The sequence below is a fragment of the Pelodiscus sinensis genome, chromosome 1 (genome assembly GCF_049634645.1).
Source record: "Pelodiscus sinensis isolate JC-2024 chromosome 1, ASM4963464v1, whole genome shotgun sequence".
In the NCBI taxonomy this organism is placed as follows: domain Eukaryota; kingdom Metazoa; phylum Chordata; order Testudines; family Trionychidae; genus Pelodiscus; species Pelodiscus sinensis.
The window spans coordinates 323,984,380-324,002,832 of NC_134711.1; the positions used below are offsets into that span (position 1 = coordinate 323,984,380).

At 51.8% G+C, this 18,453-nt stretch overlaps 1 protein-coding gene across 8 annotated transcripts in view; it reads right to left on the bottom strand.

Moving 5' to 3' along the window:
* The window catches only part of LOC102455075 (beta-arrestin-1), a 151,867-nt gene that overhangs the window by 121,004 nt on the left and 12,410 nt on the right, over positions 1 to 18,453 (bottom strand). The window contains exon 2 of one of the 8 annotated variants that reach the window (XM_075919619.1): positions 7,301 to 7,366. The exons of 6 other annotated variants lie outside the window; for them this stretch is intronic. In XM_075919619.1, coding sequence (XP_075775734.1) covers positions 7,301 to 7,366 — 66 coding nt within the window. Of the gene's footprint in view, positions 1 to 7,300; positions 7,367 to 18,453 lie in introns of those variants that run through there. One more of the 8 variants, XM_075919618.1, reaches the window with a different exon arrangement.

Consider the following 18,453-nt stretch of genomic DNA (forward strand, 5'->3'; position numbering starts at 1 on the left):
TCCTAAGCTCCACCCACAAAATAAGCTCCTCCCACATGCGATGCCACTCATGGGAGATTGTGCACCTGTTCACAATATGATCACACATTGAGTGGGCTCACTGGGGTGCAAATACAGCCATGGGCACAGCGAGACTCCCTCTGATGAGGGTCACGTGCCCTACCTGGCTTCCTAGCCATGTTGAGATGAACGGGACTGCGCGTACCTCTCTGAGTCATGGTTTCAGGCTCTTTGCAAATGCAGGCAGACGTTGCTTGCATCAGTTGAATGGGCCACTGTTTCCAAGCAGTCTCAGTAGCTGTGACAGCTGGAGATTGACTTTCTCTTTTAAAACGAAAGCTCAGCTCTTGGAGAATAAAGCGACGGCCCAGAAGCAGCGCGTTGGGCTGCTGAACTGGCCAGCACCAACCGAATCTTAGCCTTGAAAACCTACTGAATTCAGGGCTTGACTCTGAGAGGGTGACAAGCCAGATGCTTCCTGTTGCCCCCACAGCTGGATCGTGCATGCTGGAGTCAGTGGCAGGGGCCCCTGTTTTCTGCCCACACCAAACACAGGACGAGAAGGGAAATAACTGTCACCAATTAATCCCTTAATCACCAGGCTTTCCGGGGATGAACCCAACCCAGCCTCCTGGAGAGGCAGTGAAACAAACAAAGCGATTTAGGGCCAAGTGGCCGTCCCTAGAACTGGGGCCGGCAGGGGGAAGGGAAGCCAAGAGATTGCCAACAGATAGGACAGTTCTGTGCTGTCAGCCATTTATTTCCCCCATCACTACATTAAATCCCCCCCATTCCCATCCGTTGTTCACTGGGAGTCTCTCTGGATCGGAGGGGCTGTTTGCTCTGCCTTAGAGGAACAGCCTGGACATTACAAGGATCGTTACATTCTTTGCGGGTTACATAAACAGTTTGCACAACCCCCACTGCAGAGCCAAGATCTCTCGGACGGAGGGCTCGGAATGTCCCACACTCCTCCGGCTCAGCAAATAACCTTTCAGCGTCAAGCAGCAGCTGTCCTCATGATGAACCACTCACTGCAACTACCAATGTGATGGAGCGGCCCACATGGGCCCTGGGAGCAAGGCAATTGGCTCCTGTGGCATCCCGCCCACGGCCGTGGGATGAATTCAGCCCACGCTGACGTGCTGCTGTGCACTTTGGCTTTGGTTCAGGCCTGCTTTCCTCCGTATTCAGGACCGCCCAGGGATACAGGCTAACGGGCACGTGTAAGCCAAGCGTACCCCAGAGCCTGAAGCCCTCAGTGTTGCCGCAGGAGGGCCATGACGTACTAGCGGCAGTATGCCTAATGATCAGAGCGGAGAACTAAGAGTCAACACAGCTGTGTTCTGTTCTGACTGCTGAAAGGCCGTGGATGGATTGCTTTGCCTCGCTGCCTCAGTTTTCCCATCTGTAAAATGGGGAGAGTGCTTTCAGGCTGGGCGGTGGGGAGGTTTCATCCATTAATGTTTGCAAAGCAGGTCGAGCTCCTTAGATGGAAGGTGCTCTGTGTGTTTCCTCACCTTCCTCTGAAGCATCAGCTACGGGCAGGGGCGGCCCATCCATAGAGGCGAAGTAGGTGGTCGCTTAGGGCGCCAAGTTAAATAGGGTGCCAAATGGTGGCGCAATATCATTGAAGGGTTTGGAGGTGGGGGCGCCAACTGCATGGTTCGCCTAGGGTGCCAGTTGCTAGCAGCTAGTCTAGGGCTGCCCCTAGCTATGGGCACTGGAATGGGTGGCCCACGGGGCCAAGGTGCTGTGGCAAACCCTGTGCTCCTCTTCTACATTTACAAGGCTCCAAGGACGACAGTGAGTCTGTCTGTCGGGGCAAGGAGAGCGTGGGAAAATGTGGAACCGACAACGACGGAGACGAGAAGTGAGGCCAAGGACTGGAGGAGGCAGAATCTCATACCTCCGCGGAGCTGGGAGTCAGCCAGCAGAGACTGACAATGCCTGGTCATTTTAACAGTACTGCCAGCTACCAGCCAACCCATGCTCTGCCCCGCCCCCTTGGCCAAAACACACCTCTGGACAAACGCCTGTCAGGGAGGGGCTAGGTATATTTAGTCCTGCCTCAGTGCAGGGGGTGGGAGGATAAGATGACCTCTTCAGGTCTCATCCAGTCCTACCTTTCTATGATTCCAAGAAACTGAAAAGGGAACTAAAAATACTACTGAATATTCAAACCACTAAGTACACAGCACACATGATTTTCCTAAGGAGAAGAAAAGCTAATAATGTTTACATATCAGAGCCCCTTCTAACAGGAAATCTACTGATATGAGACTGCGGGAAAATGCCAAGTACAGGCAGTCCCCGGGTTACGTACAAGATAGGGACTGTAGGTTTGTTCTTAAGTTGAATTTGTATGTAAGTCGGAACTGGTACATATTGTAGGGGAAACTCCAGCCAAACTTTTCTCCAGAGCTCAGTTTTATTCTCCCACACCTCACTTCTCCCAGTCCTTTATTCTCAAGCTGAGGTGTCTGCTGAGAAAAGCCACTCCGCATCTCCCTGGTCTGCTGGGGGGGCGCTAGCTTCGCGTCTCCCTGGTCTGCTGGGGGGAAGCAGCTAGTGCGGGGTTGCCTCACCCCGTTTGTAAGTAGGGATCTGATGTAAGTCGGATCCATGTAACCCGGGGACTGCCTGTATATGTGAGCTGCAAAGGAGGGAGGGGGCGGCGAAATGACATGTTAAAGGTAACTGTATGATCTTATTTGACTGAGCAGTTTCCTGGAGCTTTACAAACTATGAGTTGAAGCCGCAGTACAACTGGGGTGAGGACAAGACCAATGGGAGAAAGGTTTCACAGCAAAATAATGAAACAGGCCAAACATTGAGAAGGATAGTTGGTTGGTTGGGTTGGTTGGTTGAAAAGGCAAAGAATTGTTTGGCCAGAACAAAGTGGGGTGTTTTTTCCCTCCATCACTGAAATGATAATGTGGCAAATGGAGGAGGAAAAACTGACTGAATTGTTGGCTAAAATGCAATTGTATCCTCATTAAAGTTTGAGTTTATGGAAGCACAGTTCTCGTACTTCATCTCAGGCGGCCGAGTGCTCACCAGAGACTATCCAGCTGTTCTTTGAAGTGCTCTAAAGGGAATTAGAAAAATAACAACTGGCTTTTCCGAAGAGAAATGAACATGTGCGACGTCAGTGAAATGGCACAAGCGAATGAGCAGCATTTCCAATTTCCTTAAAAAGCCCTGCTCCTAGCAGAAAGTAACATGCAGTGCAGGACAGAACCAGTTTTCATGGGCTGATTTATGGGCCAAGTGGGAAATTAACACCCAGCACCCCCAGAAAACTAGTGACACCCAGAACAGAAAATGCATTTCAGGGTCAGCACCAACCAAAGCACAGCTTCTCTCTCCTAAAAAGGCTCTGCGAAGTCAAGTCCTGGGAAGGATCAAGCAGGAGAGGCAAAGCTCCGCCACATTTTGAGTTAGTCACGTTTGGTTTGGAGATGCCCAATTCTTAGGGGTTTTTTTAAGGCCAGGAAGGACAATTAGATCATTTTGTCGACGCTCCTGGATAGCACAGGCCAGAGAAATTCACCAAGTTATCCCTGTGTTCAAGCCCACTAAAGGATATGGCGGGGGCTGCTTTTCATGGAAAGTTAAGAGGACAAATTTCCAGGGAAAAGAAGATGGTTTTGCTCATTTTTCTCGCCACAAACAAGCTTTCTGCTGAGGGGGAAATAGGTCCAGGGCATAAGCAATGTTTTTTCTCTCCATCAGATACATGTATGGCCTCCATTAGCATAGGTAGGGCCCTACCAAATTCACAGCCATGCAAAACATGCCATGGCGTCCCCCCATGAAATCCGGCCTTTGTGTGCTTTTACCCTATACTATATTGATGTCACAGGGTAGACCAGCGTTTCTCAAACTGGGAGTCCTGACCCAAAAGGGGAGTGGGGGGGGGAGAGGCATGAGATTATTTTAGGAGGGTCATGGTATTGCCATCCTTACTTCTGCATTGCCATCAGAGCTGGGCAGCGGGAGAGTGATGGATGCCTGGGTGGTTGGTAATGTAGGCAGGAGAAGGCACAGCCAGCCTTCCCAAAACTGCTTACACGCCCGACCACCTAAAGCTGGGACCCCAACGTGGCAGCCCACAGTGTGGCAGCGTGACTTCCCACAGCCACCAGGGCAGGATGGGGCCGTGGCCCAGCAGCCCAGCTTTCCCCAGTGGCTGGGGTCATGGTGTGGCAGCCCAGCTTCCCCCGGCCACTGGGGATGGATGGGGTTGTGCCCGGCAGCCCTGCTTCCCCTGGCCACCGGGGAGGGATGGGCTCACAGCCTGGCAGCCCGACTTCCCCTGGCTGTTGGAGAGGGATGGGGATAGGGCTGGCAGTTCTACATGTGGCCAGAAAGAATCGAGTTGGAGGTGGGCGGGGTTTGGCTCCAGGGGCGGGGCTTCAGGTGGAAGGGGAGGAGCTGGAACTTGCCTTCCCCAGGTGGGCTTTCACCCACCCGCCCATGGGTGGATGTAATATTGGCCGGGTGCCCAGCTCTGAAGGCAGCACCCCATCAGTAGCAGTGCAGAAGTAAGGGTGGCAATACCATACCCATGGCATCCTTACTTCTGTGCTGCTGCTTTCAGGTCTGGGCACCAGGAGTGTGACAGCTGCTGACTCACAGCCCGGCTCCACAGGTAGCAGAATTCTGCCTCCAGAGCTGGGCTCCCAGCCAGCAGCCACCACTCTCCAGCTGCCCAGCTCTGAAGGCGGCAGCACCACCCGCAGCAGCGCAGATGTAAGGGGGAGCAGTGCTGTGACTCTCTTCACACAACTCCTTCCTGGGTCAGGGCCCCAGCAACCACATCACTGAAATTTCAACTGAAATAGCTGATGTCATTACATTTACCATTTTTAAAATCCTGTAACCATGAAAATGACCAAAACGGACTGTGACTTTAGTAGGACCCTAACCATAGGATTTGGAGCTCCTCACAGTCTTTAGCGTACTTACAACATGTCTGTGCGGTAGGGAAGTGCTATTTCATTTTTACAGATGGGCAGCGGAGGCACAGAGAGGCTAAGTGACTTGGCCAAGGTCAGACAGGAAGTGTGTGGCAGAGCAGAGAACTGAGCCTTACCCCCCCCTAGTCTTGAACCACAACCTCGCCGCTCTCCTCTGTGATTTTAATGCTGCTGTTGACAATTCAAGCGGAGTGCGGAAAAAACATTCTCAGACCTGTTACCCCGGAGACCTTAAACAGCAACTGATAAGGCCTTTTACAGTTGGGTGTTTCTCACGAGCTTGTCGTTAGACACATCTGCTTTCCCAGGAAGTGAATTCCCCAATTTATTTGGTCAGGTAACGACAGCCAAACAAAGAAGATGACTGATGACATTATCATCCCCTGCCACTGGAAATCATCCATCAGCCACTGCAGAACTTATCAGTCCTCTGCCAAGCTCGGTCACACCAATCACACATGAGTCTCTGCAGTTTTCGATCTCGGACCGAAAAGCACAGGCAAAGTGACACCTGCATTTCCAAAAGTCGGGTATTCTCACAGAAGGTCGATAGAGATTTCAACTGCGCAGTGGCGCTGAAAGCTGACAGGTCTGAGATCCTGCATGCACATCCCGATGCTGGCTCCACCAGGACGGATCCCGGATAACAAATGCCACCATGAGAGCCATTGGGCCCAGAAAAAGAATGAAGAAAGCCTGGATCTCTGAATTACCCAGCTCTCTTGAGCTGTGGTACAGTCACGCCTTGTAAGCTAAACAGAGCTCACAATCAGTAGAATCAACAGCCACTACAAGAAGGGGGGAGCGACTCGTGTCCCCGGAAGGGGCAGGACCTCGGGCAGAAGGGGCAGCCAGCCCTCACATCGCTTGGAATATAGCCCTTCTCCCCTTCCCCGCCCAGCCCTCAGAGTCTCCTGGAGCAGCCCTCCAGCGGCGAGTCAAAGGGGCCCGGAGCTCTGATCGCCACCATTGTCACAGTAGCTGTAGTGGAGGTCAGGAGCCCTGGGCTCCTTAAAATTGCCAGGCCCCATATCCCGCTCCCCACCCCCACCCCATTGGCCGGTCTGCGCACCATAACGCAAGACACACTGACCACAAAGCTTTTATGGAAGCCTAAGCTAGCGCACTCAAGGAAGTTTCTGCCCGGAACAACCTCGCTTCCTTATATAAACATGTGCATGACCATGCTGATGACAAAGATCATTCACGGGGCATGGCCTACTCCAGTTCTAGTGAGGTGATCAATACAGAAGCCAGGTGCATGGCTTGGAAGCAACCATTCCTGCCCTCTACTAACTTCAGCCCCAGTGTCTCTGGACCCTGCCATTAAGGCTGATGCCGAGTTGACTCCTTCTGCACAAAATGATTCTTCTGAATTAACGAGGCAGGAGCCTGTGGATTCCTGCAGAGCTGTTAAAAAACTCTGGCCCAGCTGTTCTTTTGTGGCTGTGGATTGTGTTTGATTTCTTTTGGCAAACAGAGCGGGTCCCATCCAACTGGTACAACAGCATTATTTTAACACTTGGGAAACACAAAGGAGGCAAATGAGACTGTTGTAACTATTGCAGCTTTCTGCTTCTATCCATCCCGGGGAATGATTTTGTTTTTCTTGTCATCCAAAGACACTGATATCTTAAAGAGTAAGAGAAGACCAAACAAGCTGACTTCCCTCCTGTCTGTTCGACAATGGAGCAATTTTTACAGGATTGAGAAGGCATAAAAATCCAAACTCCCTATTTGCATTACAGGTGTGGATGTCAAGGCCGCGCTCGATTCTGTTGACAGGTAAATCACTCTGGCTGCTCTTGAAACTTCCAGGCATTGCTGACAAGTTTGGCAGAATGGCCTGTTTCTTATATCACTGCTCAAGTCACTTCCTTGTGAATGGGAAAAGAACTGCCTTCTTCTGAGGCTATGTCTACACTACGCAGAAGATCAACATTACCACGGTTGATTTTACGGGGTTCGATTTAGTGGGTCTAGTGAAGACCCGCTCAATCAAACTCAGAGGATTCCCTGGTCAGCGCTGGTACTCCTGCTCCTCATGAGGAGTAAGAGAAGCCAGCAGGAGCGTTTTCTCCCATCGACTTCCCACTGGACGGCGTGGAAACATGACTTAAGATATGTCAGCTCTAGCTATGTAATTAGCTGGAGTTCTGTATCTTAAGTCAACCTTCCGCTGTAGCGTAGACAAGGCCTGAGTGAGCTAAAGACAAGGATTTGTCATTACCCAACATCCTTCAGTGCTATCACAGACTACTGGCTTGACCAGATACTCAATAAATAGTTTATGGCAATGAATTGAGAATACTTACACTGATTTTGCCAGCGTAGGGCTCGCTGTCGGATCAACAGATGAGCTGACTGCAGCACTTATAGCCCTGGAAAGTTGAATGGCAAAAGTTGGCATGAAAATTATTTGGGGTAAGACCAAAATTCTGTCAAGCAGCAGCTTCAAACCCGCTGAAGCCTCCATTATCTTTGCGGGTGATTGCCCAGTGGAGATTATCAGTGATTTCATCTGCCTTGTGGATAATATGGAAGGGAAAAGTGTCATCAGTAATGGGGCCTTTCATCAAGAACATCTGTTGCAAATTACTGATCCTGGTATGTAGAGAGAGGAAGCTGAGGCTATGCAATACATTGGTGGTCGGTAGCCTGACTTTTGGAACTGACACATGGCCTCTTGCTGCCAGTGCTAAAAAGAAGCAGGGTGCCATTGAGATGGACTATTTCCAGCTGATCAAAAACATCCAATGATTGGAATTCACACTGCAGGAAGAGAGCTGTTTTCTAGCTAAACAGGTCCCGTGCTCTCAAACTGTCTAAGGTGGTATTGTCCTACTCTCTGAATGACTAGCAAGAATCAGCTGTGACTTTGCCCCACTGAAAGCAGGATAGAAAAGACCTGAAACACGATGGCAAGATGATGTCAACAGACACCTGTTGTTTCCAGGCATTCCACCTCCAAACGTGCTAGAGCTTCTTGAGGACAGAACTGTCTCCCCAGCCGGTGTAGACCCGACTCTCTGTAGAGCATAGGAACAGATACACTCAAATGCCTGCATTTTCCGATCATCCCTTGGGAGTGCCCAGCCTTGTGCCACTGGAGTGCCCAGATCTGCTGCTCCCAAAGGAAAAGCATGTCCCAGCTCCCCATAGGGTTGCCAGGTGTCCGGTATTCACCCGGACAGTCCGGAATTTTCGCCTCCTGTCCAGTAAAAAAATTCAGAGAATATCGGACACCTAAAATGTCGGGTATTTTCTGATTTTTCCCCCGGTCAGGAGGCAAAAATGCCAGGTACCTGGCAACCCTACAAACACTCAGCGCCCGGCCTCCCCCACCCGCCCCGCCCCGAGCCTCCCAAGCACTTCTGGCTCCCAACACCCTCAGCTCCCATGTTTAACAGGTTCCACAAGGCTGCCGGCACACAATGGCTGCTGACCAAGGAGAAGCAATGCTTCCCTGGGTCTTAGTGCTCGACCGCTCCCCTGTTCCTACCTCTGCACTCACTCTTAAAGGGGACATGCTGGTTTAATGCTGTTTAATTTTAATGTTTTTTTCTTGATAAGTCTTGGAGTCTTTTTTTTTCTCAGCAACTTTGGTCTCCCCCTTCTTCCCCCCCACTTCAACAGAATTTTTCCCGGTGTTTTTTTTTGGGGGGGGGGCGGGGGAAATGTTCTGTATTTTTTTTTCAACCATCTGGCAACCCTAGCTCCCCATGTTCAGCTCACGGTCACTGCTCAACACACCCAGAAGAAGTGTATTTAACAAGCCATGAAATCAAGTAACAGCAAGTAGCTGGAAGTGTTGGGAACAGGGGGCTATCTCAAAATACACCCAGACCATCCCTTCTAAAGCCTAGCATGGCCCACCAGGGTCTTTCAGCCAGGCAGGCTGCGATCCCTTTTTCATGAGACAAGCCCTGCTCTTGGCTTGCTCTGCCAAGGGTAGCTTTGTACCTCCAGTGGCAGCCCTCAAATCCACTAGCAAACAAGACCCCATCCTGCTGGTGTATCTCTTCCTGTCCATTCCCTCTCCGGAAGACCTCACAATTCCCAGCCTTTGGCTCCAGCTATCCATTGTGCACCATACAATGCACAGGTTCCATGTAGCCAGACGGATAGCTAAATCTCTCTTGCCTGAAAGGAACCTGTGTTGCACCTTTTAGTGACCAAGTTGCAGATCTTCACACCATAATTTTCGGTATATACATGGGACTCCTTCCATAATAGCCATACACACATTTCACAATGATGGTGAGGCTCAGCATGACACAGGCTTTCAACAGAGACCTTACACAACACTCTTTGGCACCTAGTACATAAACATCAGGCCCAAGGGATCCCTGTAACCATTATGACCCCTGTTCCCACTGCCAGCTGGCACTAGGAGATCTCTGGGCCACACACACTAACCCCTGGATCACCAAAAGCTTACAGAAATCAATGTTTTCCCAATGTTTTTTATGGGAAAGACATTGTTTCAGAACATTAGTGGGGGGAAGCACCCCAAAATTACACCAAACAAAATGTTATTGGCTGGTTATTTCCACTCCAGCTCATCTGAGGAAGTGGGTTTTGCCCACAAAAGCTCATGACACTAGATATATTTGTTTGTCTCTATGGTGCCACAGGACTACTTGTTTTGAAAGTTACAGACTAACAGGGCAAGCCCTCTGAGACCAAACAAAACAGTGAACAATCCAGTGTGAGAGCCTACAAGCAGGGAAGTGTTTATTTCACACAGCTGTGTTCCAAGAGGAGCTAAGCAGCTACCAAGGAAACCCAATATACTGTGATTAAAAGCTCCCCTTCAATGAACTCTGAGGTGGCACAAATCTCTGAATTGCCCAGGAAGTGGAATACCACGACAACCAACAGGGTCAGTTCTAGTTCTAGGGCCTCCTCTAAGAGGGCTTCACCTGGACTAAGGTCAGCCCCCCGCCTGTCCACACCATTGGTAGCAGCGGCTCATATTCACAAAATGAAGAGCCAGATTTCAGCATCTGAGAGCTTTCAGAGAGAAGGCTTGGATGCAGTTTTGAGTTTGGATTCTTAACACTCGCAAAGCTTGAAGGTGATCGGAGACAGGTTTCTGTTTCTACTTTAAACAGGAGATGCCATGTTACATTTGATCAAAAGTTAAGGTCTGTTTCTGAAAAAGGTCACCCCCATCGCTTTGAGTTCTCCTCTAATACATTTTGACAAATGTAAGATGCTATGTGACTCCCATAAAGTATGAGGTTTTGCGATCCTTTGATCACAAAGCTACAGATATTAGTGGCGGTCTCACAACTATCCGGTGTAATTTTATAACCAGTTCCATGTTTGTCTTAATGATTTCTTAGCTAACTGGGTGACTGGATGGCTCAGAATATTAGACAGGACTATGTCACCTCTAGGTTGTTCTTTACTATCTGGCTCAACTTGGCAGTGATCAAAAATTATCATCTGATGACTTTAGTGGTTCCCAATGGGCAGATGTCCCCATTACAAAGACCACCACCAAAGCTGGCACCTAACTGGAGCAGAACTTGCATCCAAGAGTCCTAAAAGAGTTGGCTGAGGAGATCGCTAGCCTGCTAGTGTTAATTTTTAATACATCTTGGAATACTGGGAAATTCCAGAAGACTGCTAGTGTGTGAATGCTGTGCCACTATTGAAATAGGGTACGTGAGATGTCTTAGGTATGTACTAGGGATGTTACATTTAGATTAACTGGCTAATCAAATAGTCGACGCAGTTTGCATCAACTATTCGATTAGGGCACCTCCGCCTTTGTAGTGTAGCAACAGTCCCCATCCTGCGTGCCCCAGTCAGATACCTTATCCCTTCAGCCACTCCAGGGCTCACCCCACCTCCCTACCTTCAGGGTGCCCCTTATTCCGCCTTCCCCATGTGGGAGCTGGATCCAGTTTTGGGGCAGCTAGTGTTGGCAGTCCTGCTGTTCCCAAGCGGGGGTGGGAGGAGGACTTGAGCCCACCAAAACACTCTCCTCAGGCGAATGCCGTATCCATTCCACTGCTCCAGGACCCACCCCAGGGCTGATGCTACACTTCAAAGGCAAAAGTGCTGCAAGGAGCCTGGGGCCAGCGGGAGACTCAAGCAGTCCCCCGCTAGCCCCATGCTCCTTGCAGCGTTTCAAAGTGTCAGTCCCCAGCTGACCCCAGGCTCCATGCAGCGCTGCTGCTTTGAAACACCGCAGGGAGCCCAGCATCAGGCTTCACATGGTGTTTAGAAGCAGCAGCACCACATGGAACCCAGAGACACAGCGCTGTCGCTTTGCAACGCCGCATGCAGTCCCGGGACCCAGGCTGCACACGGTGTTTCAAAGCAGCAGACCTTGGGTGCAAGGAGGGAAGCGACTAGTCGACTCGCGTGTTGACTATCCAATAAGCATTTGCAGATTAGCCTGGCATCAGTCCTGAGAAAAATAATGGAAAAGCTGACATGGAATTCAATCAGTGATGAATTAAAGGATAGGAGGATAATTAATACCAGTCAACACAGTTTTATGGAGAATTGTCACACAAACCTGATTTAATTCTTGGATGAGATTACAAGGTGCCTGTGTCACACAATAAATGTTTGTAAAGCACTTGACTTAATGCAGCACATAAAAGGGAGTCGGAGCTGGGAGGTGGTGATATATGGCAGTGGTGAGAAATACTGGACTCCTATGTCCAGATCTGGTGTCCTCATTTTAAGAAAGATGGTGAAAAATTGGAGAGGGGGCAGAAAAGAGTCACCGAAATGGTCTGTGGGCTGACAGTGAGAGATTAAACGAGCTCATTTTGATTAATGTACACAAGAGAAATGAGGAGTGACTTGATTAGAAGGTTTCAGGGGGCAGCCGTGTTAGTCTGTAACTGGAAAAACTTAAAAGACAACGAATAGTCTAGCAGCACCTTAGGGACTAACAAAAACGTAGATGGTATCAGGAGCTTCCTGATACCATCTACATTTTTTGAGTAGAGGGAACATGCACCTTCATGGGGAGAAAACACCGGGAATTCAAGGGCTCTTTAATCTAGTGGGAAAAGGCAGAACACAAACCAGTGGCTGGAGGCTGCAATCAGTCAAATGCAAATATGAAATAAGACATGGATTTTTAACAGTGTGGGTGATTCACCATTGGAACAGCCCACTGAGGGAAGTGGTAAATTCTCCATCTCTTAATATTTTCGGATCCTGACTGTCTGCCTTCCTGGAAGACATGCCTTTGCCAACACAATATATGGACTCAGCAGAGGGGTCACAAAGTGGATTGCATGGTCTGTTCCATACAGGAGGCCAGACTAGGGATGTTAAATATCGATTAATTGAATGGTCGAGTAACCTCATGAATTCTTATTGGTTCGTCGATTATTCTATAGTCCCTGGGGGGCGGGGCTGGCAGCCAGTGTGCTCCAGCCCCACTCCTGAGGAGCCCCTTCCCACTCTGCGCTGCTGCCTCTGGATCAGAGGTAGCAGCACGGGGTGCTAGGCAGCAACTTGTCCATGAGGGCAGCCAGTTTAAAAACTCGCAGACCGGCTGCCTGTCGCCCAGTGCTGCTGCCTGTGATAAAGGCGCAGCAGCGCGGGGTGGCAGCAGCCCCTGTTCAGGAGGGTCTGATCTTCCGGACCCGGAATGAGCCGGAACTGAGCCAGGCTGCCTGCCCACCAGCTCCTAGCACCAGCTCCGCAGCAGGGGTAGGTCCCGGATCTGTGGCAAGCCAGCATTGAGCTGGGCTGCTGGCCAGCCTGCTAAAACATTTACTGGTGGGGGGATGCGTGTCGTCTATAGCATTAACCTATAAGCTTTTGCTTATCGGTTAATCGACTACACTATTACATCCCTCACTCAGACCAGACCACAGAACTTGGGAGAGTTCTTGGCCAGGTCACGCTTCAGGCTGTGTGAGTACAGTAGGAGCCCTTCCTATCCCGCTCACATCTGGCCTGGATTTTCACTCTCCCAGAGAGCTCATTGGGCCCTTGTCTGATGCCGTGTAAGGCGAGGACAGCAGAAATAGAGATCACGAGGTGGGTGGGGAGACTCCAGCCAGCCCACTCCACCGGATAAGGGAAGAGCTCCGAGTGTTCCTACATGGGGGAAGGGTCAAGCTCCAGGCCAGCTTTCTGCCTTCCTCCTTTCCAGGCAGGAGATCAGACGATAGGAAGAGGCCCACCCATTCGGATCCAAGAACTGACCCACCCAAAACTCCCGCTCAACCTGAGGTTTTTTCTTTTCCCAGAGATTCGAAAGGAACGTGATTTAACTAGTGTATGGCACTGCTGATTTTCCAATCAGCCCTTTGCATTTCTTCCCCGATGCGAGGCCCCGGGGACTTGACAACTGTGAGCCAACCAAGCTCCACACACACGCAAACGCAAGCAAGCAGCCTGTGAGGCAGGGAATGATCATTACCCCTGTTTTCTGAGTGGGGAAACTGAGGCACGCTACCATCACACCCCACATCAGTGGCAGAACCATGACTTTCATACTGACCCAAGCTGGTGCCAGGTGTACAAGGCTATCCAGCCCTCACTCCTGCCTTTACTCCCCAACCCCACCTTTCTGATCTTCCAGGCTCTTCCCAGGGCCCGAAACAAATTCACCGAAATACCAAGAATGACGGCATTTCCAACCCAACCAGGAAACACTGCAGCGCTCAGGAATGAGCTGCAGAAACCCAGCGAAAGCCGCATAACAGCCTTCTGAGGGCAAGCAGCCCGGGACTGCAGTGATCTGCCACTGCCCCGGTGCTACCGTTAGCCAGACTGGTGTATCTAAGTAATGGACTTAGATGGGGTGAGGCCGCACTTGGGAAAGGCAGCTGACTGCTGTGACTTAGGCGGTGAATGCACATCCACTCAAGTGAGAGCACTTCTGCCAGCTGAGCCCAGCCAGGCTTATGTTGCTACCCAGGGGGGTCTTTGCAGGAGCTGCTGGACATGGACAGACCCCGGGGTTCTCTGTGGCTCCCAGGCAGAATATCACACACCCGTGCTACTCCCTGGCCTGGCATCGTCGCCCCACCGAGGAGGCTGCCCTGGGAGGCGCTGCTGCCTACACCCAAGGAGACATTTACTGTACGGAGGAGCCTACTCGCAGCCCCTCTGACATGCACCCACGGACACATGGTGCCCCAAGGGAGAGCAGGAGGGGACACGCTGAAACACCAGTGCTGATGAAGAGCAATGTGCAATCTTCGGAGAATGGTCCCGGGCGAAGGTGGCTGTGCTGGTGTGTGGCCGTGGATCCGCTGGGTAGCTTAATGAGCTCATTAGACACACGCTCAGGGATGCGCCGTGCTAACGAGCACCTTATTTAGTGGCGGGTAATTGAGTGGGGCCTGTTTGATGTGTGCTTTGAAGATCGATGAGTAGCTCAGTGCTGTCAGTGGCCAGGCTGGAATATTAGAGCAATGCCATCGATTTCCTTTGGACGCGGAACGGGAGCGTGATTTCCACCCCCTCTCTGGTAATGGCCTTTGCTGGCAGAGCCAGCTGGCGCTGAGTGATTTGCTAATTCTGTGGGGCAGCGACATGCTGGGGAGCCCACCCCAGGCTGGCCCAAAGAGCAACCAGCACTCCCGTCCTCAGTGCTGCGGTGCTGCTAAGCCATAGGCAAGCCACTCGTCCGGGGCTCAAGCCCCCATAGAACCAGACTAATCTTTGTAGGCCCCACCCCCAATCCGACCATGCTCCACCCCAAGGCCCTGCCCTGCTCAGCCTCTTCCCCATAAGGCCCTGCCTGCCTCTGCCCTGAGGCCACGCCCCCACGTAGCTCCTCCCCATAAGGCCCCGCCTGCCTCTGCCCTGAGGCCACGCCCCCACGTAGCTCCTCCCCATAAGGCCCTGCCTGCCTCTGCCCTGAGGCCACGCCCCCACGTAGCTCCTCCCCATAAGGCCCTGCCTGCCTCTGCCCTGAGGCCACGCCCCCACGTGGCTCCTCCCCATAAGGCCCTGCCTGTGGTGTGCCCTGAGAATGCCCCAGCTCCACCTCTTGCCCAGGAGACCCCACTCATGCCTGTGTCCAAAGCCCCACTTGGCCTCTTCTCCCCCAGTGTCCCACCCACTCATCATCCAGACCCAGCTCTGCACCTGCCCCAGTGCGGGCCCTGCTCAGCCCGTCCGGCACTCCTGCCACAGGGCCAGGTTGGGGACTTGCCTTGTTCCTCCCACTTGGCACCCTTGCCAGGGTTGCAAGCCCCCAGTCCCTACTCCCCTGCTCCCAAGCCTCGCTGCCCCAGCCCCACCCCCCTGTGGGAGTGCTGGGCAGGGGGAAGCACAGGTGGGGATGCACTTTTCTTTAGCCCCCCCCCATTTTTCCAGGGTCCCTGGCCACTGCTCCCCAGGGAGCTGGAGTGGGGGGAGAGGTGTCTCTGATGGCTCCTGCCCCCACCCTCCTGTCACTGCCCAACCCCCCCAAATTACGGCCCCCCCAAGTGTCCCAGTCTGCCTACACCTCTGCTTCCCCCCAGGGCCCTGCCCGCCGCTTACATAGGGGGCGGGGTTGGGGAGAAGCACCCACAGGCAATATCAAGAGTCAGCACCTGCGTGCTACTGCCCTGGCACCGGCTCTGTGGGGAGCCCCAGTGAGCCGACACCCAGCCTAACATCCTTTCCCCTCTGGAAGGCGGCTCCGTGCTGGTCAGGTGGCCAGCAATGGCTTTAATCGGAGATTAAACTTCACCCAGTAACATGACAGTGGATTGATAGAGAATAAACCGCCCCACCGCTTAGTGTCACGAGGCAGGGGGTGCGTGAGTGTGTGCGTGCGCGATTGAATTCTCAGTTACCCCATAACACAGGCCCGGGGACAGAGCCCCGCCACCTCCAGCAACATCCGCCAGCCCTGTGGTATTGATGTTCCCACCACAGCAGGGGCCCAAGCATCTCACTGGCCAAACGCCTGCGAGAAGCGGGACAACGAGCCTGTTGCTGCACAGGATGTGGTGCGCACTGCAGAGGCCATAAGGCAGCATAGGAGCACCAGTCATTCGCTCCAGCAGAACAGGGGGAGGCAGAGAGTCCACAGACAGGTGCTAGATGGAGCCATGCATCTCAGATAGGCCTGCTGCCCCTGTAGTCTGGCCATAGGAGCTCTGATCTGGACCTATGCATCCCCGGATTTCCCACTGGGTTTTGGTCCACATCCGTTACACACAAGGGCCGGCTGCAATTGTCAGTGCTGGATTTTGAGCCCCCTGACCTCTCAAGCGCCGGGTAATTCTGAGATCAAAGTGGGCTGCTTTGTAAGAGATCTAGTTGAAACAGGAATTAATTCGGGGAAGTTCTCTGGCCTGGGTTAGCCTAGATCCTTGGAATCCATGGAGGGATTTGAAGGTCGAAGTCAACAGGGAGTTTTCTCAGAAGCAGCAGTGTTAGGAGAAAGTGCAAAGATTCTTGTGGAAGAAGCAGATGATCTAGCCTGGCATCACTGGGGTGATAAACACAGGGGGTCAACCCTGGGACAAGATACTGGGGTGGATGAGTGACATGGGGAGAGATGGGGAAGGGCTTTGAAAGTAAGAATGTGTGTGTGTGTTTGTGTGTGTGTGACAGAGAGAGAGAGAGAAAGAGAGAGAGAGCTGCAATGGAGAAGGCACCCAACAGCTGTGCCAACATCTATCACTGCCGCTTGGGAAGAGAAGGGATGGGTGACACCTCAGAGAGGTCCAGAAGCTGGGACAAGCCTCCAAACAGATCCACACCCTGTTGGGCTGTGGGACAGTGTCAGTCTTTCTGCAGAGCAGGAATTCTTGTGCTGTTCAACTCCCTCATTATGATTACGACTTGGAGGAAATATTCCCCTTCCTTGCCCCCCAGTATAGCTGATTTCTCCCCTTCGTTACCCAACACATGTTGTGAAGGGCAAGGCAGCCACAGGGCTCCAAAAAGAGCTAGATAAGTTCATGTGGGGTAGGTCCATCAATGGCTATTAGCCAGGATGGGCATGGTGAGTGTCTCTAGCCTCTGTTTGCCAGAAGCTGGGAATCACAACACTCTAGAGGCACAAAGTCACTTCCACTCAGCTCATGTTCCAGCTTGGTTTCCTTTGTCTACCAGGAACGTTATAGAGCACATAGAGACATCTAGTAGCTGAACTGTGGACTGCAAGGAAATAGACTGCAGCATCTATGAAATGATTCAGTTGGGCATTCCTGCTAACTCGTGTATAGAGTGATGCAGGGCAGGCTGCCTTTGGGGATTAAGCTTAGGGCCTCAGGATCTGAATGTACGGAAATCCAGTGGGGACCAGCTGTTTGACAATTGCAATTGGTTTAAAGGGATGTGCTTTGCCATGTCTCCATCAACACCACCGGGGAGGGGCCTGGAACAAGCAAGCTGGGTTCTACGCCTTGGAGGATCCAGGCCTGGCAGTTCCCAGCCGATGTCCTGACTGAGCCTCAATGAAAACAAAGCAGCCAGGGCTGGAAGCTCAGCCTTGCTGTCAGTGACTCTCCTTGGCTGGGGTACAGCAAGCACATGTGCTGGGGGAGGACCGGGGGATGCTTGTTTAGAGAAGCTGCAAATAATTAGGCAAAGTGTTTGAGTGTTTACTGTGCTGGCCTGGCCACATGAGCAGCAGGAGCTGCCTGCCTTGCTGTTTACTCCTTTGGAGATGCTGCCGTCAGTTCCTACCCAGAGCTCCAGAGGAAGGGAAGCAGATGGTTTAAAACCACATCAGGCTGGGGCATGGTGCGGTGCGGGATCGACCTCCACGGAGGCCAACGTCCTCAGAGCCGGCAGCGGCAGAGCAAGCAGCCCACACAACGCCCCTGTCTTGCAGGGAAGGGATGGCCAGGCTCTGTGATGCGGGGATGGTAGCTGCTGAGATACGGAAGCTGCTCAGAAAGAACCTCTGCCCCACCAAACACATTTCCCACCGGCCTTGCCACAGCTACCAGGTGAGAACAATCTTAGACCGGAGTTGCAGGTGTGATGGAGCCATAAAAATATCTTTTACCAGTGCCCTCAAATATCCATAGTAACACCAAGCTCTTATCAGCTGTAATGATAACCCCATTTTACAGATGGAAAGACTGAGGCACTGAGCCACTGTGATTTGCTCCATGTCACACATGGTGAGTGTGGTGAAGCAGGGACTTGAACCTGCATCTTCTGAGTCCCACACCATTGGCCATGCCATTGGACTCTCTTTTCCAAAAAGCCTCCCCTACTTCCACAGAAAATCACCAAAAACACACCTGTGCTAACCTGGTCCCCTGCCCATGCACACCGCTCCATGCCCCAGTGGAGCCATCATGTCTTGGGGTTCTTTCCCTTTCATGACAGTGCATCAGGATCCTCTGTGATATCAGGGGGATATTAGTTAATTTGGTCTCCTGTCTGCTGACTTTGCAGAGCACAAAATAGTTTAGGTCCTACCTAAATAAGGGCTATTTTATTTCATGTTCATACAATTGTGGGTAAAAGCAAAAACATGAAATGCAAAGTATGCAAGAGGCATAGG